The sequence below is a fragment of the Acanthaster planci genome, linkage group LG05 (genome assembly GCF_054643075.1).
Source record: "Acanthaster planci isolate LZ-2023a linkage group LG05, COTS_SCS, whole genome shotgun sequence".
In the NCBI taxonomy this organism is placed as follows: Eukaryota; Metazoa; Echinodermata; class Asteroidea; order Valvatida; family Acanthasteridae; genus Acanthaster; species Acanthaster planci.
Window position 1 is genome coordinate 17,900,231 of NC_141781.1, and position 25,823 is coordinate 17,926,053.

Consider the following 25,823-nt stretch of genomic DNA (forward strand, 5'->3'; position numbering starts at 1 on the left):
GGAACAAGCTGAAATTAAATGATTGTCGGATCTACAAAATTTCTTCGATTAATGACTCCTTCATAACTTCCCCAGCATTTGAGGCACTAGTAGTGACGAGCCAGTTCGAACGATTATAGAAACCATGAACGATGTACATGGATGGATATCAGATGACTTTGCCCAAGAACGTGTCGCACTGCTGAACTTTGTCTATGTGGCACTGAGAATGGACTTTGAATTTTAAAAGTGACAAATCCTAATCACTGAAAATGAAACACAAGCTGTAATTAAATGTTGGGGTCATTTCTTCGAAAAGAGAAAAAGAACAACATTTTCTTAATTTTTGCGGAGAGGAAAATCTTTCTGGAGGGAAAATATCGCCAGCGCAATTTAAGCCATGAATCCTGCAAGCAGACTGTATGCACACGCTCTTATCTACCATACCATCGTGTGCTGCAATAGAGTTAATCTAATGAACGTGTTGGGCACGATCTGCCGATATGTGCGACAGCTTGATCTTTGCGCGATCTGTCACAGCACCGGTGGCTTATACGGTACGCCAGTGCGGCTAATACATACTGTTTCAATCTTTATTTGCTCATGATTTTTGCTTGGTGCGTCTTATACTCCGTTCTATGATTTGTCGTTAATGCCGCTTTCAGTCAATAACCCTTTCTTAATTCACCACGAATCGCGCAAACGTTCGGGCAATAGTGCAGATTATTATTATTATTACTGGTTAGGCCTGTAATTATTATTGGTTTATTTAACTATTGTGTCGTGGCAATAGGTCAAATTGTACATGATTTACAATAAAATTGACTTAAAAGAAAAAATACAGTATTAAAAACTGAATTTAAAATATTTCTGAGAAAAAGAAGATTTTATGAACCACTATCTAATGTTAAAATACATAAAAGACGCGGAGTGGAATATATAAAAACAATAGACATGACCTCAATGAGATGAAAGAGATATAATGCAACCGTACGCGTGTCACTGAACGATCGGACGCTTAACTAGAATTAATAAGATTGATATAATTTGGAATTGGGCTATTTCTAAATTGATTTGTTCCGACAAGTATCATGGAAATATCATTTGAATTACGAATATTCCTACCGTTGCTGGCAAATCGAGATTTACAACGTTCATGTTTCAAAAGGTCTTCAGCAAAATTAAAGTTATGAATTAAGGCTATGGTGATCGGCTGATCGCGCCCATCGAATGCACTGCACGTGAAAAACCCCTTCAGTGCACCGTGAACAGGCAAAAACGCGTCCATTAATGGCAATCAAACCGCACACGTTTAAGAAATTCACGTTTGCTTCTGGACAAACCTTTTAAAATTACAAAACAATTTGAATCATTATATTGGAGATACTCTGTAGGTTAACAAAAGGTATATTTGGTATATTATACTAAATATACTTGATTTGAACTGGACTGAAAATAAGGCCAATAACAAGAAACGCTATAATGGCAAATAACTTGACATGACAATTTCGGTGCAATTTTATGAAAGGCCTGCTTCTAGTTTTTTAGAAAACGGTCGGATGTTCATCCTCGCCTATAGAGCGAAAGTTGACCCCTGAGAGCGTGCTTCTGGAACCAAGTTGGATAGGAAAAATAACGTGCACAGATTTTAGAATTCGTAATATTTTTTCGTTCAGTTCTTCTCAAAAAATCAAACTTGGAAAAAGGGCTTTAAAAATATTTGCTAGTATATCAATTTACAGAAACTGAAAAATTACCTGACCTAAAAGAGAAATATCCTGCCAAAAATTGACCCATTACTTCCGAAAATCTAAAATACATGGAAAACAGTACAATACGGCAATGTTGTACGCAGATGAATATTTACTGTTTTAAATTTTATGATAGTCTGTGGGTAAAAACCAAAATAAAAAAAGATCAAAATATTTGGACATTTTGATAATTTATAAAGTAATAAACATACGTTTTCCACACCCTTACCTTGCATAAGCTTCCTTTTTTTAGTAGGAGATCAACAATGTTAGCGATGCGTTGCGTTTTGGTTGCGTCATGCATGATCGTCGCGATTTACAAGCAGTTTTTGTATCTTTCCTCGAGCACGTGACCCTCCAGGCTAGACCGTACGTACGCGCTGCCGTGACATGTATATGTTCATGCCCCAAATAGACGACAACGTTCATTACAAGAGCGCATGCGTACTTCATTTTGAAGCCGACAACAACGGTTTTTGTGCGAACAGACGACTGACCTCGTAAAATACCAAAATATAGAAGCATAAATGCACACAATTTTCCTCCATTAGTAAGATTTTTAGATGACGATAAATCTCAGAACAGTATAAAAAGCGGATTTTACGGACCCTTTAACAAAGAACACAAAGTAACCCAGAAGTTGCAAAAATTGCACTGATTTCATCAATTAATTTTTAACAGAAACTAAGTTTTCTGAAACAAAAATCCAGCACCAAATTAAAGATTAACCCATTATGCATTGATTTCAGGCATTTATTTTTAATCCGCCGGATAAAATTTGCTAATAATTAGGTCCCCTTGAATCACACTAAAATTGTATCGATCCAACATTGCACGAAAAGTTTAGCCATTTTGTATTCATTTTTATCACAAAAATGGTATACCCAACACTGGGATGACGATTAGATTGTACCGATTTTGTTAGTACTGATACCATTTCATAAGGTAGAATCGTAAGAAATTAGTGACATTTCCTGTTCAGGACTTTCGCTGCTGTGTACGGACCAGTGCGGTACCGAGACGTCGAAGTCGTCGTGCCCGCCCCAGCACATGTGCATGAACATGTACTGTACATGTGATGCGTACACACTGCACTTGACCCGTGACTTGCCACAAGAACTTGTTACTCAATAGTCTACCCTTACAAGAGTACGGTGCAAGGGTATCCTCTTTATTGTCAAAAGTTTGACAAAGCAGTAATTCCTGACTCTAAGAATTAAGTTTTATTAGGACGTAAATGTTTTTAAATGTGATATGTGACTTATAATTCCATTACAAAATGTCTGGATTCACATGATTTAGCACGAAAATTTGGTTCAAATTCAACCTCATTTTACAAAAAAAAAATCAGGCGGATTCCAAGTTTTAGTGCAATCGATTAAGAACTAGAGTCTTCTAGTTTATACGAATCTAGTTTTTATAACCAGGAAAACTCATTTTTAATAGATATTGATCAAATTTGGCAACACTCAATAGTTTTTTGGGTTATTTAAAACCACAGTTTCCATTACTTTGTTTGAGACGGGGCACAAAATCAATACAACGAAAAAAATAAAACGATTAATGTGATTTGAATTTGTCTTGAAACATTTCATTATTCATGCTCCGTTTCCTGGAAATCCATTAACAAAGATGACACCTCATTTTTACAATCACGGCGCGCACGAAATCAGACATAGCCTGTTGCTATGCCGTTGTTACTTGCAAATCTTGCGCACGCGCTCTTCGGTAGTGAGCACCAAGAACATACATGGCATTCGATTATTACTTCCACGAGTTGATCCAGGTTTAATTAACATCGTGTTGCGCTTTTTTGACGTGGGGCGCTGTGTCCTATCTTTTAATAGAGATCATTGTGTTATACAAATATCTTGGGCGAGATTTTTTTAAGTTGGTGCTTGGATCCCGTAACCTTCCGGATTTAGAAGTGGAAAAAATATAAAAACAATTTGAGAAGTCTCAGATACGCCAACCAATCGTTTTACTAAAAATTAGTGTAAAAAAACCGACGGCGAAGTCCCCGATTTGCTGGCTAGTGCATTGGAAATACACGGCGACACGCTGAAAATAGACTTGGCCGTTCAATGCTCTGGAAACTGTTCCGTTTTGGACATTCCACTCATGATGAATTCTGTTCTCAAGGCTTTTTCCGACCTACAAGCACAAAGTTGTGAAATTGGAAGACGGGCCTGGAAAAAAGTTATGTTGATATGACGAGACTCATTCCCGATCCTCCGCACGGTTGCCAGGCCAAGCTAGGCCTAGGGCAGAGCTTCACCATTACATTCACTGGTACCGTCTCCAGTTTGCATAACAGAGAGACCGGGAACCAGTCTATTGTGACTGTCGCGCGTGCTGTACATACAATGCGCGCTCATGTGTGACAGGGACTTTCGACGTGTCAAAGCGGAAGCGCCACAAACGCCGTGGCGGCGGCGTGTATTGTGTCCCAAAGTGACGGTAAGGGGATACCTCTTTGTTTGTAAGAATTTGTTTAATTCTCTTTTTTTAAAACTCTTGCCCATAGCTCAGCGTGCGGCATTACCATGACACAAACTGTATACTACCTACTGAAACCGTGATATGGGCCGGGTACTCTGCATGATCAGTGCAGACATTCTTAATTATCACTGACTGTACCATTCATATGGAGGTAGACTGTACATGGAGGTATGGCTGTAGTCTTGTTAGTCAAATGCATTGTATGTAGTCCGGGTTGGCGCGTGTGAGTTGTATATGCCATTTATCATGGGCAGAGTCTGAAGTCAAAAGTTGAAATCGAGAAATGAAGTGACGTGACATACGTACAGTACATAGCGAGAGGGTTTGTTGTCTAGGAGTGTGTGAATGGAAGGGTCAAATAAATAAATTGATTTGATGTAATGAAGTAATGAATGCTTATGAGTGGTAAGAGAAATTCCCAAGCTAACATATTAAATGGTCTAACGTGTAGAATTGGTTTTGCTAGGGGATCAGCACTGATGAAAACAGTTAATTAGACACTGCAACCTGTGTAACGCATTCCCTGTTGTAGCCGATGGTAACACCCAAGGACGCGTACAATGTCAACGCAGTGTCAAATTAATGCAAGTGACCCTCGCATAAATTCCTATCAAGTCGGTGCTGGCACAAGGTTCATGGCTGAGTGGCATGTACATGTATCTTTAATTTTCAAGGATAAGCAGTATTTATTGGGTGGTATTTGAGTAAAGGTGCAGGCCAGCAAAATGCTCTGCCCTAAATAAAGGGACCCTCTACATGTATGTGGGCCACGGTCTGGATCTGGATCTTCTGAAGTGTTCAGAACATTTGCCCACAGATGATTTTGTAAATGCCACTTCTTTCGTATGGTTTTCGTTCCTTAATCGATCGACCTACTAATTTAACCCCGCACACTCTCATAGACACCATACTAACAAACAATGATCAAACTGATATCCATGCAGGTGTACTCAGTGCAGACATCTCTGTTCATTTGCCTCTGTTTCAAATTACTCCTTGTTTTCCTCAAAACTCCCGCTCTGGGTCACGGACTTGCATGACAAGAAATACTAATAATCGTAGTCTTTGTTCTTTCATTGCAGATATTGAGTCCATGGATTGGACCCAGGTTTTTTAGTGCCAGCAAGCTGATCTTGCTTACGATTTTTCTATGGCACATTTTGTTTGCTTATATAATCACCACTCTCCATTTGTCATCAACAGGAGAGCTAATAATAAGACTATAGACAACCCTGGATTACCAGTGCCATATCATCAGCTCCTGTAAGCATAAAAACAGGCTCTACAAGCGATTCTTAAGAAATCCATCATCGGCTAATTAGCTTCTTTACAAAAATTATTTGCAATCATCAAACCGCAATTATTCGTCTTGTCAAGACAAAGTTTTATGCTTGCAAGTTCGACCAGTGCAAATCTAACATCAAAGAAACTTGGAAAGAGATTAACAGAATCCTCAACAAAGGTAAAAATACAGATATTCCAGAGAAATGTACAGATAGAAAAAACATATTTTCCAATTTCAGTGATATTACCAACACCTTCAATTCGTATTTTAATAACATTGGCACTGCACTTGCAAACAAAATTCCTAAAACTAATTTGCACTTCAACGATATCTTCACGAACTTCATTCCTCTTCATTTTTTCCTCAGCCCAACAACTTCAGCTGAAATTATTGACATCAGTAAATCACTTCGAAGCAATACCAGCTGCAGCCTTGATGACATTCGTTCCTCTCTTCTTAAAAAAGTCATTACATTTGTTGCTGAACCTCTTGCTGACATATTTAATCGGTCTCTTTCTTCAGGCAGTGTCCCCTTAAACCTGATTGTTGCCAAAGTCACACCTTAATGGCAACTCTGAGGACATCCATAACTAGGCCTATCGTTCTATTTCTGCTCTACCGTCTTTCTCTAAAATTCTTGATCGGATAGTTCACAGTCGACTAAAAATTTCTGTCTCCCATTAATATTCTTTTCAATCAGCAGTTCGCTTTTCGCTCACATTATTCCACAGACATGGCTCTTACTCATCTCACCGACCTTATTTCCAATTGCATGTCAAACTCTCTACTGCAGGTATTTTCATCGATCTTTCAAAGGCATTTGAGACAATTGATCAAAGCATACTCCTTCCTAAACCTAACTACTGTGGATTAGAAGACATGCCCTAAAGTGGTTTGAGAGCTACTTGACTGACGAAAAACAATTTACCGTGGTTCATAAAACACCGTCTGATAGAAGTAACATCACGCACGGAGTGCCCCAAGGATCTATACTTGGCCCCCTTCTTTTCCTGCTATACTTTAACGATCTGAGTCACTCCTCTTTTGATCTTTCTTTTCTGTTGTTTGCAGATGATACTACTATCATCTATTCTAATCCAAATCTGCAGTCTCTGATTCGTATATTCTTAACAGTGAACTTTTAAAGTTTTTTCTTGGTTCAGAGCCAACAAACTGTCCCTTAATACCATCAAGGCTAACTGTTTGTTTTTTCGTAGAGATTCAAGCTTTTTAGATGCTGTGCCCTCTATTTACATTGATGGCAATGCAATACCGAGTACCCGCAGTAGTAAGTTCTTGGGCGTTGTGCTTAATAATCGCCCGTAATAGTCCGTTGTCATACAATTTTAGTCATATACTTTGAATTACTTATCTCATCGTTTGGTAATTGTGATTGTCTCAGTAATTTATTTGGGCATGTTTATATTTGCCTAATGTCTCATGATTCATCTACAATTTATTTCTTCACATTATCTCTGCCAATTAACTGTTTTCATTGCCTTATATTGCATGCGATTGTAATGAACTTGCTGTTTATTGGCTTATGTAATAACTACTGCGTTGCTCTTCACTTTCTTTGTCTCTTAATTTTTCTTCTTTGACTAGTCGCATGAGTTCATTTTACATGGCTTCATCTATTTTTCCATCCGTCGATGCTCACTTTCATCCCATGTACATTGTATTTTTATTTGTCCAATTGTAATTTTGTCACTGTTAAATGTTCTGTTTTAGCTTTTTTCAAGGCATCTCCATATCAGCCCTTGGCTTCAGAAGATGCCCCTTAATTTCCAATGACTTCATTGATTCTTGTCCCCAATCTATCGAAGCGTATAATATTAACTACATGTATATATAATTTATTCTGTTATTGTATTGGAATTCTTCGGCATTATGGAAATAAATGTGGCTTGATTGAAGTTACAAAATCAATTTGGGCCTCCAAGCTTACAAAAAGGATGGCTATTTTTAACTCTGTCCAGCAAGAAAATTACTACAGTAAGTCCGAATGAAAACAAGTATGTAGTATTGTTTCAACTGGGTCCCGGTCTCATGAAAAAAATAAATGGACAAAATCCCCAAAACTAAACACTAAAAATAAAGATGGACTCACATGGATTGATGAAAAAGGCTGACGGAAGTGTCCCCAGCCGCAGTGATGTTAAAATTGCCTCACCCATTTCAGGGCCATGGGCCTTTATATTAGGTACAAAATTCTATTTAATCGGTTTTCATGCCCGTCATGATATAGTTCTTCTCCAACATACAACACTGATTTACTCGGCTCATTACTAACCCTCTAGGCGAAGAGATCATCTAATGCTTCCCTACTTGTTGTCCCCAAAACACATAAATCTTGGGGGATAGATCTTTCTCTCATGGTGGCACACATCTGTGGAACAAATTACCCCTTACGGGGACGGAGTTCTTACAGCTGCTGCCAATCATCTAAACCTTGTGCATGCTGTTGCCCTTGAACATGTAGACCTTGAACTCTTGTGGTTAGAAATAACTACTAACCATGTTAAAATTCTTTTTGGTTGTATGTTTCGACCTTCTAACTCTCCAGCTCAGTTCTTTACTGACTATCAAAATGTTCTCGATTCTGTATTTTACCGGTGCCATAAATATTTTGCCATCTTTGTGGTTGGTGACTTTACTATTAATTTTGGCCCTTCTGTAATCCGTGGGTCAATAGATCAGGTCCAACGTGCTTCCAATATTTTAAATTTTCATCAAATGGTTAACCTGGTCACACGTAGGCATTCTTCTGACAACACTAAGGGGTCCACCCTTGACCTGATTTATACTGATACTGATAATAGACCTGATATCGCCAGTCGTTCTTCTTCTGTGCCTGGTTTTGGCCTTAGCGATCACAGTGGAGTGTTATTTGATTGATCAACCACCTTTGACAGTAAATCCTTGAACCGTACTTTTTATCAGTACGACAAAGCTGACCAACTGTCCTGTGTGATACGCTTGATCAGGTGCATTGGGACACACATTTGTCGCCTGACTTAGGTATTGACCAAATATGGGATAACTTTAAAGATTTACCTTTTGCAGCTGTCCATGATGTTGTTCCATTGGCAAGGCAAAAAGGTGAAAGGCGGCGGCCTTGGATCACTTGTGAAGTAGTTATCCTTACTAGAAAAAACATGGGCTTACAAAGTGGCCGCGCGAGAAATAGTAATTATGTCCATCTCTGGCTTAAGTACAAAAACTACGTAACAAGGTTATATATGCCATCAGGAAAGCTTACAGTCATTATTTAAAGGATTTGGCCGACGACTGTAAAACTAATCCTAAGCGATTCTGGTCGTTTGTAAGCTTAAATCGTAAAAAAATCGTCTGTCGCTTGTCCTCACATTGAAGGGAAAACTATAACTGATTCTGTGACTATTGCTACTGAATTTAATCGCAGTTTTCAACTGGATTTTAATAATGACAATAACTCTTTTGTTCCTGTTCTGTGTAGTCACACCTGTAATCAGTTTGAAGTCAAGAAACTTTTGGAAACGTTCAAGTTCACAAATCATCTGGGATTGACAACATTTCGCCTAAGCATCTTAAATTGGCTGCCAAAAGTTTAGCTTATCCCTTGACCAAGATTTTAACTCTTTAATGTTGTTCCTGTTCATAAAACTGGGTCTTCTCACAACCCGTCTAATTATAGATCAATTTCTCTTTGTTCCGTAGTTAGTAAATGTCTTGAAAAAATGGTTTCTAAACATCTCACTGATCACATGTACAGAGGTGGTATCATATCCGACTGTCAGCATGGTTTTCTTCCAAAAAGATCTTGTATTACTCAACTGACGACTGTTTATCATGATTGGGCGAAAACATTAGATACCCCTGTAGTCCAGACAAGAAGCGCAACTCCACATCACTACGATACAAGGAGGATCTTCTAGGCCTAATGGTTGCTTCAATATAATTATTTTATTGGCCGTACAGGAACAACGACAACATTCTGGAAACACAGAAACAGAAAGAGGGCTTAATTAGCAATCTAACTCGAAACGATAAATTTCAAACTATTCACTTTCCCTACACTCTAAAAACTTCCGGGTCAGATTGACCCAGAATTGGGTCCCATTCGGTATGACCCTTTTTCTGGGTCAAAATATGACCCCCTTTCGGGTCATATTTCACCCTTTCTGGGTCATAATTTGACCAGGAAAAGGGTAATGCCGAATGGGACTCAATTCTGGGTCAGTCTGATCCGGGAGTTTTTAGAGTGTAGTGAAGAGATTAACATAAATTGACATTCTACTGGAATATGGTCAACGACGTCCAATACTACTGAACTAGTCGCTAAACCAGATATCGCCGTAATTAGAATAAAGCTGAAACTAGAATTACTGGGCCGGTCATGAATAAAACAAACAGAAGGCAGAGTAAAAATCAAACCATTGACATGTGAGAAAATTGAGTCAAATTTGTCTAATGTATCGAATGTACAAACCAGGAATAAATATTTTACGGATAGCCAGACTAAGAGATATCTAGTAAATTGAAAGCAAATCTACATTCATTTTTACATTAGCAATCACTGATGCAATCTTATCGTATCGTACATTTAATCTGTGTAATTCCAATCTTAAATAAAATCATTCCTTTCAATTGTTCTACAAATGTATTTACCTGCAGGTTTTCTTTTTCCGGGCTTGTACCGTAATACACAGGATACAACGGAATGATTCAAAAATGCACGCCGTTACGCAGCAGTCCAGCTGTTATTCAAACCGCCGTAATCCACCTAGAATCGATGTCATACACTTGGACTGGTCGAAGGCCTTTGATCGTGTAAGTCACTAGTGTCCTCCTGTAAAAGTTGCACAAATAAAGTATTTGTACTTTATGTGGTTCTGTTTTGCAGTGGTTCCAGTCTTACCCACAGGGACGTCAGCAACGAGTACAGTTTTGTGAGTCATACTCTGATTGGGTTTCAGTTCCCTTTGGGGTCCCTCAGGGGTCTGTTTTGGGCCCACGCTTCAATATTTTTGCCTTTGATTTACCTTTTTGTGTAAAGTCAAGTTTAAGGCAGTATGCGGACGACACTGTGATATATAGGACCATCTCTAACAAGTATGATGAGCTAATATTACAAAATGATCTATGCAGTATAGTTACCTAATCTTAATTGTATGAAGCTTAATACCGATAAATGTAAACTGATGTCCATCACTCGCTCCAGAATCCTTCAAAGATCCACATATCAGATTGATTCTCGAAACTTGGATCTTGTCGATCAGTAAAAATATCTTGGGGTGGTTATCTCCAGAGATCTTTCTTGGACTCATCATGTGAATTCAGTTGTCTCAAAAGCTACTAAGATGTCTGGTCTTACCAGAAGACTGGTTAACTGTAAAGATCTTTATATTCTTGTCACACTTTACTGCTCTCTTGTCAGACCTAGTCTTGAGTATGCTGCCCCAGTTTTGTACTCAAGTTCTCTTTCTCAACGAAAATCATTGGAAAGAGTTCAAAGGCGATTTACTCGTTCCTGTTTGGGCCTCCCAAGACGTCATTTGCCAAATTCCAGCAATGATAATATAGAAAGTACTCGACCCATTGTTCCAAGCTGGGTCTGTCCTACTTAACGAATCGGCTAAACTTTTTGGCAGTCGTGTTTGTAGCAAAATGCTTCTAGAACAAATTCGACATTGAATCAGAGAGCTATATCAATCTCAATTCTAGAGCAAAACGTCACAGATGCCTAACGAAAGTCGCGAAAGCGTTTAACCAGTGACCAAATCTGAAACACGTTCATGGTTCAGGTCGCCCAAACGCCCTAGTACTGTACTGGGGCAGTGTACTGTTGTTTGAAGCTGGACATAATTTTGATGAGTGCGTAGCTCTTGGAAGCTTGGAATCAAGACAGTTAGATTACTGACAATGAAAAGCAAAGATTTCCAAGCCACGGTTTTTTTCAGGAGGTCTTTAATGGGACATACTTCTACAAGGCTGCCTTTAGCAGTCCCCGCATGGAATGAAAATAAAGCCCCAGATGATCTCCCCAAGAAAGGCATAACTGAAACGTAAAGTTTGCGGATTATACCTGCCTAGTGGTTGTCAGATGTCCAAGTCAGGTGGTGGAGTCAGAGTCTGTGGCAACTACAAGCTTTATACCGTTAATGCAATCTTGAACCTAGAGCAGTACCTATACCGACTCTTGATGATCTTCTTCAAACAGTAGAAGGCCAAAAATTCAGTAACCGAAACTTGTCTGCCATCAAAAGGGGCTAGATTCAACATTATCCATACGCACACTTTACCCATACACAAGGCTACCGTTTGGAATATCCAGTATCTTGGCCCCATTTTAGAGGACAAGGATTAGAATGTTGGCAAACATTCTAATGTGCTTGCTGCACTTCAATGACATCATTTCTTGAACGATGAGAGATATCTGGCCAATTTTGAAGCTTTGTTGTCCAGATTGAAAGATCCAGACTGGACTGCGTGTCAAGCAGGAAAATGTGCACTCCTATCCTTAACCCTCTAATGCGTACCTGGTTTGCAGCTTAGACTAGGACGGAATTGCATGGAGTCCGTTGCCACAGAGGCTTCATACCAGCCAGAAGGCACAGATGCCTAAACCAAACACAGCCGCAAGTGTATCTAGGACTCCTAGGTTACTACCATAAATTCATCGCCAACTCGACAGAGGAGATTGTGTCAATAACACAACTGTAGGTAGAAAATGCGTGAGCATGACCGAAATACAAGAAGAAAAGCTATCCAGGAAAGCCAGACCCAAGGTCCAAAAAGGGGACCAGAAGGCTAATGAGAAGTTGAAGAAACTTGTGTACAGTGTAGCGTCCTAATAAATTATGACACGTCGAAGCCGCTTCCACTGCAGATAGATGGCAGCCCCAATGGGCTAGGATCAGTGATCTAGGACCTGACAGCCTTAGACTCAAGGACTCTTATAGTTTTGCCCCAAGACTGGTTTTACTGTTTTTGTCGGTGCACCGTGCAGGCGACATAATAATGCGCGTACGCACTGCTGAAGACCGCGCGCCATGCAGACTGAGATTATTGGCAGTGCGCATGCGCAATTATTCATAATAATTTGCGCGCGTAAGGTTCTTTGGCAGGTCGTCTCTTGTGAATATAGCGCCCTCTACTGGTACTGCTATCCTGCTGGGCTTGCCAGAGCATGTTGCCATTACAACAATCGAATTTATAATACCGTCTCAGCTCATAAAGCTCAATTTTGGTGAATAAACACGATTATTGTGTTGAGCCCAGAATTTGGGAAGAGGAGTGTTGCTGGCATGGAAAATGACGGAGTTGGGAGTTTGGTCTGTATTTGCCAGACTCAACGGTCGATTTGGATTAGTTTGTCCGTTAGCAGGATTGGGACTGAATTTCTGACTTCTACGTATAAGGGTAACAGGTTTTGAGCTTGATCTTTGCTGGCTCTGCCTATCGACACCCACTCACTAATTTTAACCTCATCTCCCTCGCCAGTCAGAAACTCGTCTCTCACACTCACTCAGATCTTCTGGCTAGGGCCTATAGCGCGATTCATTCTCGACGCAAAGGTATCATTCTAATGGAAGTGCGACGGTATAAACAAAGAATCGCGTTTTGTGACCACAGCTATGGCTGGTACCATATAGCAACTTACAGACGGCTTACAGAGGGCTTGAGGATGCTCGTTCACGGACCCGCCTAACACTATGTATTGTGTAGGATTCATGTATATGGCTGCAGTTCGTTTTTGAGGAGAAACATCGCGGACTGGATGAGAACTTTTAGACGGCTCTATATTCGGCTCTATGTCTCCATAGTCGCAGGGATTGAAGTTGGAAAAAAAGACAGATGAGCGTGCATGAAGTTCGCACACAATATCCGTTGGTACAATGTTTTATGTAACAGCGAGAAGGAATCACTTCAGAACTGCATGGCACTCAACTGAGAGTATTTAAGATGAAAGCTCTATCCAGATCATATGTGTGTTGATCTGGAATAGACCAAAACGTGCCCAACTTGCCAAGAATGCGTCTATAGTCCACAAGGAGCCTCTATCCACTCAAATGAATTTCCAGACAAACCATTGTGTAGGTTTCATATTTACAACGCTAAAACATCGACAGAATGTATTGATACGGTAGTTGTAGATTCCGTATAATATTGCACACTCCCTCTCCTACGAACAAAGTTGGCAGGAACTTAATCTCCCACCCATCTACAACAGGTTAATCTACTTGAGCATGGCTATGGTTGTGAAATGCCTTCACAGACGTATGGATGTCCCTTCTACCCTTTATCCCCAGCCAAATGCAAGGAAAACTGATGTCTTGCTCTTCAGTCACAAGTGTAGTCGGACCAACTGCCTTAAATATTCTCTGTTTGTTTCTTTCTGCAGGTTGTTCAACACTCTTCCTTCTAGCCTCCAGAATTTGTGTCTTCTACCCTCTCAAAATGAATTTTCCCGCTCGTTACGTGACCACTTGTTTATAAACCCAGAACCCATCTCTCAGGCTTTCTAATCTTGATAAAACCTCCTTTTTCATGATGCCCTGGATCTTGGTTCCCAGTGCCACTAGCAGAGAAGCATCCCCATAGCATTATGTTGCCACCACCATGCTTTAAGGTGGGGACTGTGTTCTTCAGCTTGTATGCTTCTCCTTGCTTATATCCTTGGGGCAACTCCATTTTTGTGTCATCAGACCACGGGACCAATGACCAAAAGATAGGATCTTGTTTCAGATGTGCTCTAGCAAATGACACGAGCTTCCTTATGTTTCTTCCTGAGTAGTGGGGTCTTCCTGGACCTGCGTCTGTGGAGACCTCGTTTGTGCAATACTCACTGGATGGTTGCCCGTGACACCTTCGTCCCTGCCTTGTCAAGGGTATCAATTAGGGCCTTCGTTGTGATCCATAGGTTATTGTTGGCCTCCCGGCAGATTTTCAGGTTAGTCCAGGAGATACTTTGCACTTCCTGCCACGCCCATTGAGGTTTTCCCCCGTGTAGAACCTCGTATGCTTCCTGATGATACTCTGAACTGTTGCAACAGGGACCTCATATTGCTTGGAAATTGCCTTGTAGCCTTTGCCTTCTTTATGGGCATTCACGATACGCTGGCGTATATCTTCACTGAGTTCCTTCTTCTTGGTCATAGTGACGAGTAACTGAGAATAATCGGAAAACTTCTCTTCTTTCATACTCTTTGGGGGAGATGGCATTTAATCAGAATGTTGAACACAGAGTCATCAAAAGAAGATATAAATTCTATTGGAACATCTTGAAATAGCTTTCTGCCAAAGATTCTTGCAGTCACAGAACATGAAAATTAGCAGTATGAATGAAAAGATATTTTTCTTGGGATTTTGTCGGGGTAGGAATAATTTTAACCAGGAGCAAAACATTTTGATTTTAGAAAAGTATGTTATTTTCCAAAGGGTATGAAACATTTAGAATACAACTGTACATTAAAAGTAAGATTTTTTATTTCCACTTTTTTTCTTTAGGCAATGGATGACATCTGTATGTAAACTAGATCCGAACAGCACACACATTTGTAATAATAATGCCAAGAGCTTGCGACTCATAGCCAAAAAATAAAGTTCGCCTTCTTATCATGAGCTGTTTATGCCGACGACGTGGACTTTGTTGCAAAACACTTTAGTGGTGTATTGGATTTTGAACTTTGAGTCAATGGTACCGTATTTTACCATCTTTCCAATATCTGTTCTCGGTTTCCTTAACAGTGTTCAATAAATCTACAGTGTCCTTATTCTTCAGTCCTTCATCATGGCTGCAGCAGATGAATTTGATGTTTGCATTGTTGGAGCAGGTTTGTGGGGCAGTGCAGCTGCCAAATATTGCTCTGCACGCCTTGGCAATTCAGTATGTCTCATTGGGCCCAGCGAGCCAACCACGAAACAGGTAGTAATGTTCAGTCACTAGACAAACATGTTCATGAATAAAGGTATCAGTCCAACCTATTTATGTTAGTTCTCGATATAAAAATGCTATGAACATGCAGCTGAACCATACGCCATTAATGTCCAAATTGTGCATAAAAGACATTACCTTTGACTATGAAAAAATACTTGGAGTGTACCTTGAGATTTACGTGCTAAATATTGAAAAAGGGAATCATCTGGGGGTTGATGATTCCCGCACTTAATTGCACAGCAACAGATAAAAATCTGTTGGTTCTAGGGAATATCTGTTAATAACCTTAAGATGTTAGAACCTTAATCTGTTAAAAACCTCTCACTTTGGGAAAATCTGTGCAAATCCTTTCCGACTTATGGAAAAAATGTGAAACTCTTTTCGTACTTTTGCAAAAGTTTTCACGGTTTATTGAATTAAAAATGCAATGTACGGTAGTTGTCTCTCCACACACTTGTCACATTAATCAATATGATTTTTTCAAACATGTAAAGGGAACATGCATTATTGTTGTTGAAAGCCAGTGATAACAGAGTTTTGAAAATACGTGTTTTTATAAACACGAATCACCTTGTTTTGAAAGGATTACGACAGCCGGTTTGTTTTTGGTGCACATTATGATGAGGGCCGTGCAGTTGGAGCAATCAGTAGCAGGTTCGAGTGGGGAGAACTTGCAAGGCGGTCAGCTGGAAACTTCAGTAACATTGAACAAGAAACAGGTAAGAATTGAATGTGCATGGAAGCAATAACTTTGATAATAGAGTAGAATGTTTGACAGGAATGCCTCTAATCTATGTAAATTGAAGATAATGTTTTGATTGTTCGTTAGAATATTAGATTCACTTTACAGGAGTACAGGCTACATAAAGAACCGTGCTTTGAGACATGCATAATAAGCAAAAACATGTATTGCGGAAAGTTTTTTTTAAAGCTGGTATGAATTTCACAAGGACGTCGATGTAGTACAGATTTTATTACAGACAGAATAACTATACCTCCCCATTTAAGTGTTTGTTACAAAATAAACATTTTAGATATATACGTTATGTGGGAACATAGCATGGGGAAGTTGGAACATGGTTTGCACGTACTTAGGTGTACTCTAACGAAGTAAACTATTTGTCTTCAAGTGAAAAGATAGCACGTAAAAACGAAATAAATATGCAAAGAAAAATGAAAAAAGTTCTATAAATATCCCATAAATGTATTAAGATTTGTTTGCCATTAAATATACGAGGGGAAAGATGATAACCATTACCTAGGAGTACTTTTTATGAGGTGAGTTTCCCCTTCAGAAATCTTGGAAATTGGGATTACATTGTTCATCTTTGCTGCAGAGAAGTTGGCGTTATCTGCTAAAATCTATCACCGCTGCATGTGGCCACTCCAGTTACCAACATACAACCGTAAACCGTTTGTTAGGCATTCCGCTCTGGGTTAACTGACAACTACATAGATTTAAGATTTGCATCAATTCGGGTGTTTCTGCACCAGTTTCAGCTATTAAAACTGCGAAATGTGGTTTACAAACTTCACAAATGCATATGCAATATTTAAAGTTGGCATCTGTGGAGAAAACTATAAGCATAACCCACACACTGTAAGATCAAGTGGTATAGTAACTGGCGCTGATGGGGTTTGACTCTTAACCGCAACAACATGTCCTTAGGAATATTACATTGGACGATGAGAGATACTGGCAATCCTGGTGTGGCCTGGGCTAAATGAGAATTCATGGCATGGTACAGTTTATATGTCTTTCTTTGTCTATTAAATTTTAAATCGAGTGAAAGTTTTACTTCTTTCTTTTACAGTATGTAAAATAAACAACCCCATCTCTAAGTTTATCAGTTTGTAAAAACCAATTCAAATTAGTGTGAACTAATTTGAAGTCCTCTTAGGCCTTATGTACGTTCCTTTCTTGGTTTTTAAGCTTAACCACAGAGACAATAACGTGTTTTAATATTAGTACAACTGACGTACGCGTGGGTCTACGTTTATTATGTGCTGCATGCAACTAATTTTGTGGTGCACAAAAATTGAAAATAGATTAGAATCTTGATCCAAAATGTAATAGCATTGAGTGTAACTTGCCTTCACAGGGCAGAGGGCGATCATTGAATTGTTTTTCCAACTAGCCCTAGTGGCCTTGTGACTTTTGTAACGCTACTGTACTAGAATAACAACTTTTAAACCAAACTTTTAGCTCAGTGATAGGGTCTAAAATATAACTTTATAAACATCATAAATTTTAGAAAGTGCTGTTTTGAGTGCTGAAAAAGATTTATTCAGAAGGTGAAAAAACAAATTTCTTTCCCTGTTCAGAACTATTGTGGCACTGGTACTGTGAGCATTTGGTAGATTGCTGTTGCTGATTGTAACCGATGTTTTCGACTTACCCAGACTGGTCCTCCCTATCAAACAACTATAATAATAAATATCCTTTTCAGGAATGCTATAATGCAATTGTCTGATGCAATTATTGCAGGAAATGTGTATCTCATGGAATAAGGTCTATTCTATCTCAAATGGTACACTTCTAAATTTCAGGTTAACTTAACTATACCTATTGTTGACAGATATATGACCCTTAACTCTGCAAACAATATTACTAATTGTTCTAAAATGTATGATGCAGGTATACACTTCTACAGCAATGTTGGGTCGATGTGGTTGACTGCACAGGAAAGCTCACTCAGCCAGAAACTGCTTGATGTTGCCAATCAGACTGGTATCCATGCCACAGTCCTTGATCAGGAAAAACTTCACCAGTCCTATAACTTTTTGTCCACCGAAAGCATACCATTACAGAAAAACACAGAAATTGTGGGTATCATAGAAAAATCTGGGGCAGGGTATCTTAGCCCTCGGAAACTGGTTCGGGCTCAACAGATGCTTGCTCATCGTCAAGGATGTAAAATAGTTGATGACATTGTCAACCGTCTGTCATGCCACGATTCTCAGCACAGTTTTGACCTGATTACAGAAGGTGGGAAGATCATCCATGCCAAGAAAGTCTTACTTTGTGCTGGTGCCTCCCTTGCTCTGGAAGATTTTCTGCCTGGTGGATTGCAACTTGATTTAGCTTTAAAGACTCAGTTAGTAGTGCTAATGGAGATAGCACAAAAAGACAGAGACAGGCTTCTTGACATGCCATCCCTACACGTCCACGAGGGAGAAAAAGATTTGGGACTAGACTGCTACATATTGCCACCTATTCAATACCCAGATGGTAAATATGTTTATTTAGTGCTGATTGTATCTACCTGAGCACGTTCAATGTTTTTCCATGGTGGCCAACATCCTAAGGGACAAAAATATTTTTAGCTTCGACAAAAATGCTTCCATATGGCTAAGGCAACCAGCCCCTGTCTGAAATAAATCAATCAAAATCGCTCAACTATTTTTTCCCCTTGTAGCACCTCTGGATTATTGTTACTTCTGCATGTGCGTATCAGTGGTCAAAGCACACGCTTGAACTGTTGTTTAAGTTTTAAGTGTTAAAATGAAACATTGTTTAATTCTTTGTCAGTTGGTAACAGCTTTAAATGTAGCTGTTTTTGAAATGCAGTCACTAATGCAATTTGATTTAAGTCAGACGTACCATTTTTGAAAAAGTCAAAGTTTTGTACATTCTTCGAAATTTGCCCATCATGCACTTACTGATGAGCGTGATACCATGAATTACAAATAACTTCAAATTCAAACCCCTGATTTTTGGATGTGTTGTAAGTATTCAGGTTGTAGGTGGGATCTGAAAGGGGAGACTCTCCCACAGCTTTAAGAAGGTCCAAACCCCCGAGCCCTTTAGGTTAAGGGTTTATATGACATTTTGTAATTGCTTTGCAGGTCAATGGTACTTGAAAATTGGTCATGGTAAAGTTGGTGAAGAGGAAGTAACATCAAAGGAGCAATTGAAAGCTTGGTATTGTGGGTGTGGTGATGCCAGCACATCAGATAGACTCACTCAGCGCTTACAAGATTTATTTCCTGGTGAGATTAGTATGCATATCCATTTGATCTCGCTATATTTTTTATTATATTATCCTTAAAAAGGATAATACAAGACATGGTCGCTCATTCTTCTAAGTCTTCCTAGTTTTGGGATGCCATTTTTTTTGGAAAATGAAGAGGACCTTTTCTGGCATCTTCTGGCCTCGTTTTGTTAAAGTTTGTATGCTCATGCATTGGCAAACATTGGGATCATGAAGTAATCTCAGGTTAGCTCCGTTAGAAATTTATTGTTTTCGGTGAAAACATGCATTTCCAAATTGAAGCATCACTGTTAATTATTGACCTGGAGCCAACTCACATGTACATTATTATTGATATGCAAAATCTCCGTAAATGAAGTTAAGTGATTGGTATTGTACCGAGTACTTAGTGTGGAGGCCAGTAGTCTGGTGCTACAACTCTTTGTATGCCTTAATTAAAGAGGAATGTAGCGTGTAACTTACTACCTTCGTGTGGACGCGTTACGACAGCAGTGGCAATTAAAAGTCTAGGTAAAGTACACGATTTGTTTGTACGGAGCGATTTTTTTTCAGTGATAGCTCAAGTTGTGGGGGGGAACGAAAAGTACACTCTGTAGGATTTTGGTTTATTTTAATTAGCTTCACTTAGTTTCTTCCGTTGTTACAGCCCTTTTGGCTAAAATTTGCTTTTTGTTTAAACAAACATGGTGGCGGTATACTTACTTCCATCTAGTAGCTTTTGAAATGTGCTCCATCTTTATTTGAATGTGCACATAACTGTGTATCATGTGATTTGTCTCCCTTGACGGAAATTGTCTCAAAGCATGTGTAAATTTATTTCTGTCTAGGTTTGAACCCAATCTCCCTACACACTGTTACCTGTGTGACTGCATGCACACCAACAGGACACCTTTATTGCGACATGGTTGCCCCTGGACTTGGTGTTCTAGTTGGTGGTAATGGATATGGAGCTAAGTCATCAGATGAGATAGGTCATATGGGGGCTAACATGATACTGAAAGGGGAATGGGACTATGACATGCCCAAGGACAAGTTCGCAGTGCAGTTGAAATCACCAGAGTTTACAATATCCCCACTAAAACCTCAACAGAAATGATACAGTCATCGTGTATGCTTTGAAACTTTTATTGATGTTGGTGAGTCAGGAGTGATAGCTTGGGGTGCTTGAACATTTAGTTTAACACGATTGGGCCTTTTTATTGTTATGTATTTCAGAACTTCACAAAAGTGAAGTTGAATTTGGATTCTACTGAGCCGTACTGCGACACGGAGTTGTACACCCTTGTGCTTATACAGCCTTCAGATTTTAAAGTATGTCGTCCCGTAAAGACATCTAGCTAAATATCTCACTGTCAATGCCCTAACGAAACGAGGTTCACTTTAGGGTGGGTGGCACCATGGACAGAAAGAAGAGCATGTATAATCCCTCCGAGCAAGGCCGAATCTAGACCCACTTTTGTTGGGGGGGGGGACAAGTAAGCAGCGGCCCTGGTGCACTTTTATGCGCATCAACTGATCCCACCAGTCAGAATTAAGCAGCTGCTCAGAAACACAGTGGCTCTGACCATATAAAAAGACCTCCATTAAGACACTTTATGTCTTCACTTTGACTAAAGAAAAAAATCTCATCAGGTTTTTATTTAATTGGGGGAGTGGGCCCTGGCCCCCGTTAGCTCCCCTTTAGAGAACTGAGGTTTGGTTTGATTCTACAGAGATAATTATTTACGCTAACCATTATTTTAATTATTCATAATAACCATCACATGCTGTCGTCATTGCCTGAAGTGGAGAATTAAAGAAACGCCAGTACACTGAAGCAAAGAGTTTCATGCTCATTTACCCTTGATCCATCCTTGCCCCCGTATCGTAATACGGCTTCATAGAATCCAAATCCACCTTCAAGTTTGTTAAGCCTCTTGAATATTAGGATTCTAACTCACCTTGTATAACGTCACTAAGTGATCATGTGAGATGTTTAAAGCTAAAATCGCGGGAATGAGACACCAAAGAAATGCAAAGCCATCAGATAACAGAAAAGTATCACCATATGCTACGAGTCAGTATATTACATATAACGTCAATAGGCCTTTAGTCAAGTCAAATTTTCTCAGATTCACTTTTTGTGAATGTCTGTACTCTTCTTTTATGTATGAGGACTATTTAGATTCTTATTTGTAGTTAGATAGACGGAAAAGTGCACTTTTAAACATTCCAAATTCACCAAGCATTTCTGGACAAGTTTGGCCTTGATGCAAACCCAGGAAGACACTGCTCCTTTTGCATGCTTTCATGTTTAAATTGTGAACTCTAAATTTGCTATTTGAAATCATTTGTGAGAGGAGATTGCTCCCCGACTTATTGCCACATACTTACACAACAATAAATTGCGAAAGGAAATGAAATCTACTGTTGCAATTTTTAAAAAGAATCCAGAATTTTTTTGAGCACAAATCAGTGCAACATTTAGGTTCAGTGCCTGGTATATCTTCGTCTTGCTCATGAATATGCAAATGTACATTAGCATTAACCGCCATAAAAGCTCCAAAATATGGGTCAAGATAGTAGAACTATAATTTAAAATGAGGTTAGTTGGAACCCAAGAGTGTAGTTACAAGCATTTTAGTAAGATTTAGTATAAAAAATTCCATTTCATGGTCCCTTTAATGATTTGATATTTTCTTTGTTGTTAAACAACAATATCGCTATTATAGTTAAGTTCCTAAGTGATAAATGTGTATGTACTCCATGCCTCTTTTGTTTGCAGTATTCCATGATGCCTTTATATATGCGCAAATAAAAAGCTCTGAAAGCCATTAAACAAGTCCCCCAATCTTCTCAATCTGCAGGTACAAATTAACGAAGCATTTATACCAATTGTATTGCAATAAATCAGAGGTAATCAGAAAACTGTGTTTCAGTAGATCTTACCCGTAGAAGTGATTGTGTTTTATAAAAATGTGGCATGTCCAAGAATGCCTTAGCAAAATCTTCATCTATTGCTGTGTCTCTCACTGGGTCTACAGCGCTCATGTTATTCATATTTTCCTAGAGGGCGCAAAAAGTGCAAGCAATATAGGCTACGCTACCCACAGTGCCCAGCGTTATACCCGCCATCTTCTCTTCTCTTTCTCTTGGCGTTGGATAGTGTCAGCTCTTGAAAAAATTCCTGCGCCATTTTCTCGGGTTTATCTTCACCAACCTCATGGTCTGCTTGTGTTTATTGTCGATCGATTTATTAAAGAACAGAGTTCGCCTTTGTCTTGTTTATCTTCAGTTGTTAGTGTTTATTCTGGTAGGTAGGTCGCGGATTATACGCATATGGTTATGTAGTCATGTGGTAGGCTAAAAGGATCCGTAAGAGGAGATCGACTACCGCTACTGGAAACGGGACCCACTGTCTCTGTTGAGGCGCGAGGTGTGGCATTACCCTTCGCTGGGCCTAACCTCGACCTTAAACCTGCTGGGAGTACCTTCTCCCGTCAGTTGATTTCATTCGTCGCCCAGGATCAGGGACAGCCAACCCAGTCCCTGGGAATTGGGCTACAGTAAGCCTGCCCCGCTTATAACTATTTACGACAGTCGATAGAGAAGTTCGCCAGCATGAGACGCCAACATATAGCAGGAGGCCTAAGCTTCAACGGCAAAAGGTGGGCACCCCTCCTCTAGATTTGCCTGCCAGGGCCTCGAGACGAGCTCCAGTTTCGAGCTCCGTATCCATGGCCCCTACAGGCCCAATGTGAGCGGTTGAACAGACACAACCCATGGTTCCCCAGCGGCCAAAAATCCCCAGGCTAGCACTGCTTCACATTCAAACCCTTCACTCACCGGCTCGCTTGTTTCTGGCCTGCTAGTCGGAGACTCACAGCAACCGACGGTTTCCCCAGCTTTATCATCAACTTCGGAACTTCTTCGTTGATCGGGAACTTCTGCTCGTATGCCTTGATAGATAAACGGAGTCACTAGGCTAAACAAACAAACAAAACAACAAGCAAGAAACTGTATGCAAACAAAGCAACCAAATAAGCACACACCAAACAAACAAACCTGACAACCCAACAACAAACGAAACACGCCGTATGTCGGCGTCCGAGTTGACCTCAGACCGATCCTGCACAGTGTGAAACCATGGAGCTATAAAAAGGACGCTGCAAACTCTCGGGATCGATGTCTCCTCCGTTTTCATCGATAATTTGAAGGCGTTCCAGGGCTCCATCTTGGCCATGGCAGCGGCCGGTTTCCCAACGAGATTTGCTGGACAGTTCAACCCAACGCAGGTCATCACTCCCAGCAAGATATGAGCGCTCTGGGCGTATACCAGTTCGTCCCCATTGTTAACCCATCGGCTCACATAACCCAGGGTGCATTCGTCCAGACCAAGAACACTTTACCTCGAGCCTGGCCTTCGGTCGCTCTCCTTACTAGCTTCCGACGGTTTCTATTCACCCATCTCCACATTTTTTAGACCTGGGTGGAAATCTAGCGGCCGGAGCCGGCGATCACCGCAGCCAGGAGATCCTCATTAACACACTGGGGCTTCAACTTCAGGATAGTCACAACTCTCCCAATCAAACAGATCCTCGGATACTGAAGGGGATTACCCGATCCTGTTTCTCAACAGCATTTCAAACAACATACATCCACGGAAAACCCGCAGGACGCTCTACGCCCTTGACGGTCCTTCCGCCAGACCAGTTTTACGTCATGCACATTTAGCTAGACTGGGCAGCAAACAACAAGAAGGTCATCAACGCTTTGTTTTTCTCTCCGCAGAAGGATTTTGAAGATTACACGGCAGTGCTGCTAGTCCCGGGCACGGCCAAAAATAAAGTTGCCACGGATGGAAATGCATCCGGCTAACAAATCCGGTTAAACAAATACTTTGCCGCAGAGCGTCCCTTCCTCATCCCCACGGGAAGACTCGATTTAGACTACTGCCACAGCTCTCGAGAAAAGGCGAATAGACGATGGTGGGCATGCTGCATATACAGTGGTTAGCTGTAGCTTATGTGAAGTTTTAGCAGATGCACTGTGAACTCGAGGGAAATATGCATAGGAAAACAGGTAAGTATCCGCTGGTAGCCCTAATACATACCCTGTTACAGTACTCTGCAGTACAGTACTGACTTGGGGATAGAAATCATCACATACCCTATGTAAATCCAAGTTCCGCCCGAGAACCTACAGAAGATCAAGAGAGCAAAGAAAATAGACTCTTTAACCTGTAGCAGTCTTGAAGGTTCAAACAGTAAGTGGGTTTCTGAGCTTTGTCTGTCGGGCAGTCAAACCAGTTAGGGCTTTTCTAGGGCGGCTAATATATTAGACATACTTAAATGACAGGTAAAAACCAACCAACAAGGTGCTATTAAAGCGGATCTGAAAATGTCACTTAAATTCCTGGAACCCTTTATCAGGACAACAATAATTGCTGCACAACTAATCAGGAAATTTAACTCTTTTCCAACAAGAGCTGAGGCCCTGGCTATGGCAGCTTTTTCAAGGAAAATGGTTCCACGGTATGGCCTGCTAAGATTGCAAATGGGACATATTCCATTGCTTGAAAAGAGGTTTAGCGCACCCATGCATAGGCTGTTGTCAGGGTCTTTGACGCCAGACACCTTGGATGCGTACCAGGGAGTACATTTTAAGAGTCTCGTCTCCAATGGAAACGAGCTTCAGTTTGGCCAACCACAACACAGCAACTTGTATGGCATTCCTTGGCAGCCCTGTCCAGAAAGGGCATGGCTTCGTTTGCCATTGGCTTGAATGTCTCAGCACTTTCTGTTTTACACAAAAATCATAATCGGAATGACCAAACCCAATTTTTTTATCAAAAGAATGTTCGAAGGTCACAGAAGCAATAAAAGAACGCCTGACACGGGTGACCCATAACAAGGGATGTCTTGAAGCAATTGTGCCCACATTACATGCAGTAGGCTATGCAATAGCGCTGCTTTCGGAGTAAGGCTGTCCAAAGCTGATTTCTTTTTGGTGTATTTTGCATTAAGGGTACTGGCATCCACAGTCGCACTGGGGACAGAAAGAGTGCTGGCCATTACGGTTTTTAAATGGGCAGAGGGCCTTGCACAGTTTGAGCACGTGTTCGTTTTTTTCAAAACTGTCCAACAAGGGCAGTCAGCAACCTTTTGTTTCCTAGCATACCCTGTTTGGCCATGCCCAGATTAGACTTTAAGACAATTCATTGGCATACGATCGACCAGCAGTTCCAGGCCCTCTTATCAAACAGCCAACCCATTACGCGGTATGAATTCTAGGAAGTGTTGCACAAAGCTGTGCGCCAAGCAGGGTTATCAACTTAGCAGCCTGGTTTGGGACACATTCATTCCGTGTGGTGCAGCCCCCACAGTTGCTCTGAATGGTGCCTCAGTAGG

At 40.4% G+C, this 25,823-nt stretch overlaps 1 protein-coding gene across 11 annotated transcripts; it reads left to right on the forward strand.

Moving 5' to 3' along the window:
* The first annotated feature begins 4,086 nt into the window (after positions 1 to 4,086).
* On the forward strand, positions 4,087 to 22,341 carry LOC110987633 (uncharacterized). 11 transcript variants are annotated; one of them, XR_015425311.1, is made up of 9 exons: positions 4,092 to 4,190; positions 5,315 to 5,344; positions 5,616 to 5,694; positions 15,250 to 15,335; positions 16,023 to 16,158; positions 18,078 to 18,671; positions 19,289 to 19,432; positions 19,875 to 19,944; positions 20,262 to 20,384. XR_015425311.1 is itself a non-coding variant. In XM_087137099.1 (8 exons), the coding sequence occupies exons 1-8, from the start codon at positions 4,107 to 4,109 to the stop codon at positions 20,528 to 20,530; spliced, it is 1,422 nt and encodes a 473-aa protein (XP_086993225.1). In that variant the 5' UTR covers positions 4,092 to 4,106; the 3' UTR covers positions 20,531 to 22,341. The 11 variants fall into 11 exon arrangements, 10 of the variants coding, with proteins under 10 accessions (XP_022106210.2, XP_086993225.1, XP_022106208.2 ...); XM_087137099.1 differs by lacking the exon at positions 19,875 to 19,944 and having other exon boundaries at positions 20,262 to 22,341; XM_022250518.2 differs by lacking the exons at positions 5,315 to 5,344; positions 5,616 to 5,694; positions 19,875 to 19,944 and adding an exon at positions 10,209 to 10,329 and having other exon boundaries at positions 4,087 to 4,190; positions 15,250 to 15,427; positions 20,262 to 22,341.
* Positions 22,342 to 25,823: the final 3,482 nt, after the last annotated feature.

What these genes read in the sequence shown, in the direction of transcription:
- LOC110987633 (XM_087137099.1), top strand. Translation starts at nt 4,107, where the DNA reads ATGTGTGACAGGGACTTTCGACGTGTCAAAGCGGAAGCGCCACAAACG. An exon ending in CATGGATTGGACCCAGGTTT is followed by an intron (nt 5,345 to 5,615) that starts TTTAGTGCCAGC and finishes GTCAAGACAAAG; the next exon opens with TTTTATGCTTGCAAGTTCGA. An exon ending in TAACATTGAACAAGAAACAG is followed by an intron (nt 16,159 to 18,077) that starts GTAAGAATTGAA and finishes TGTATGATGCAG; the next exon opens with GTATACACTTCTACAGCAAT.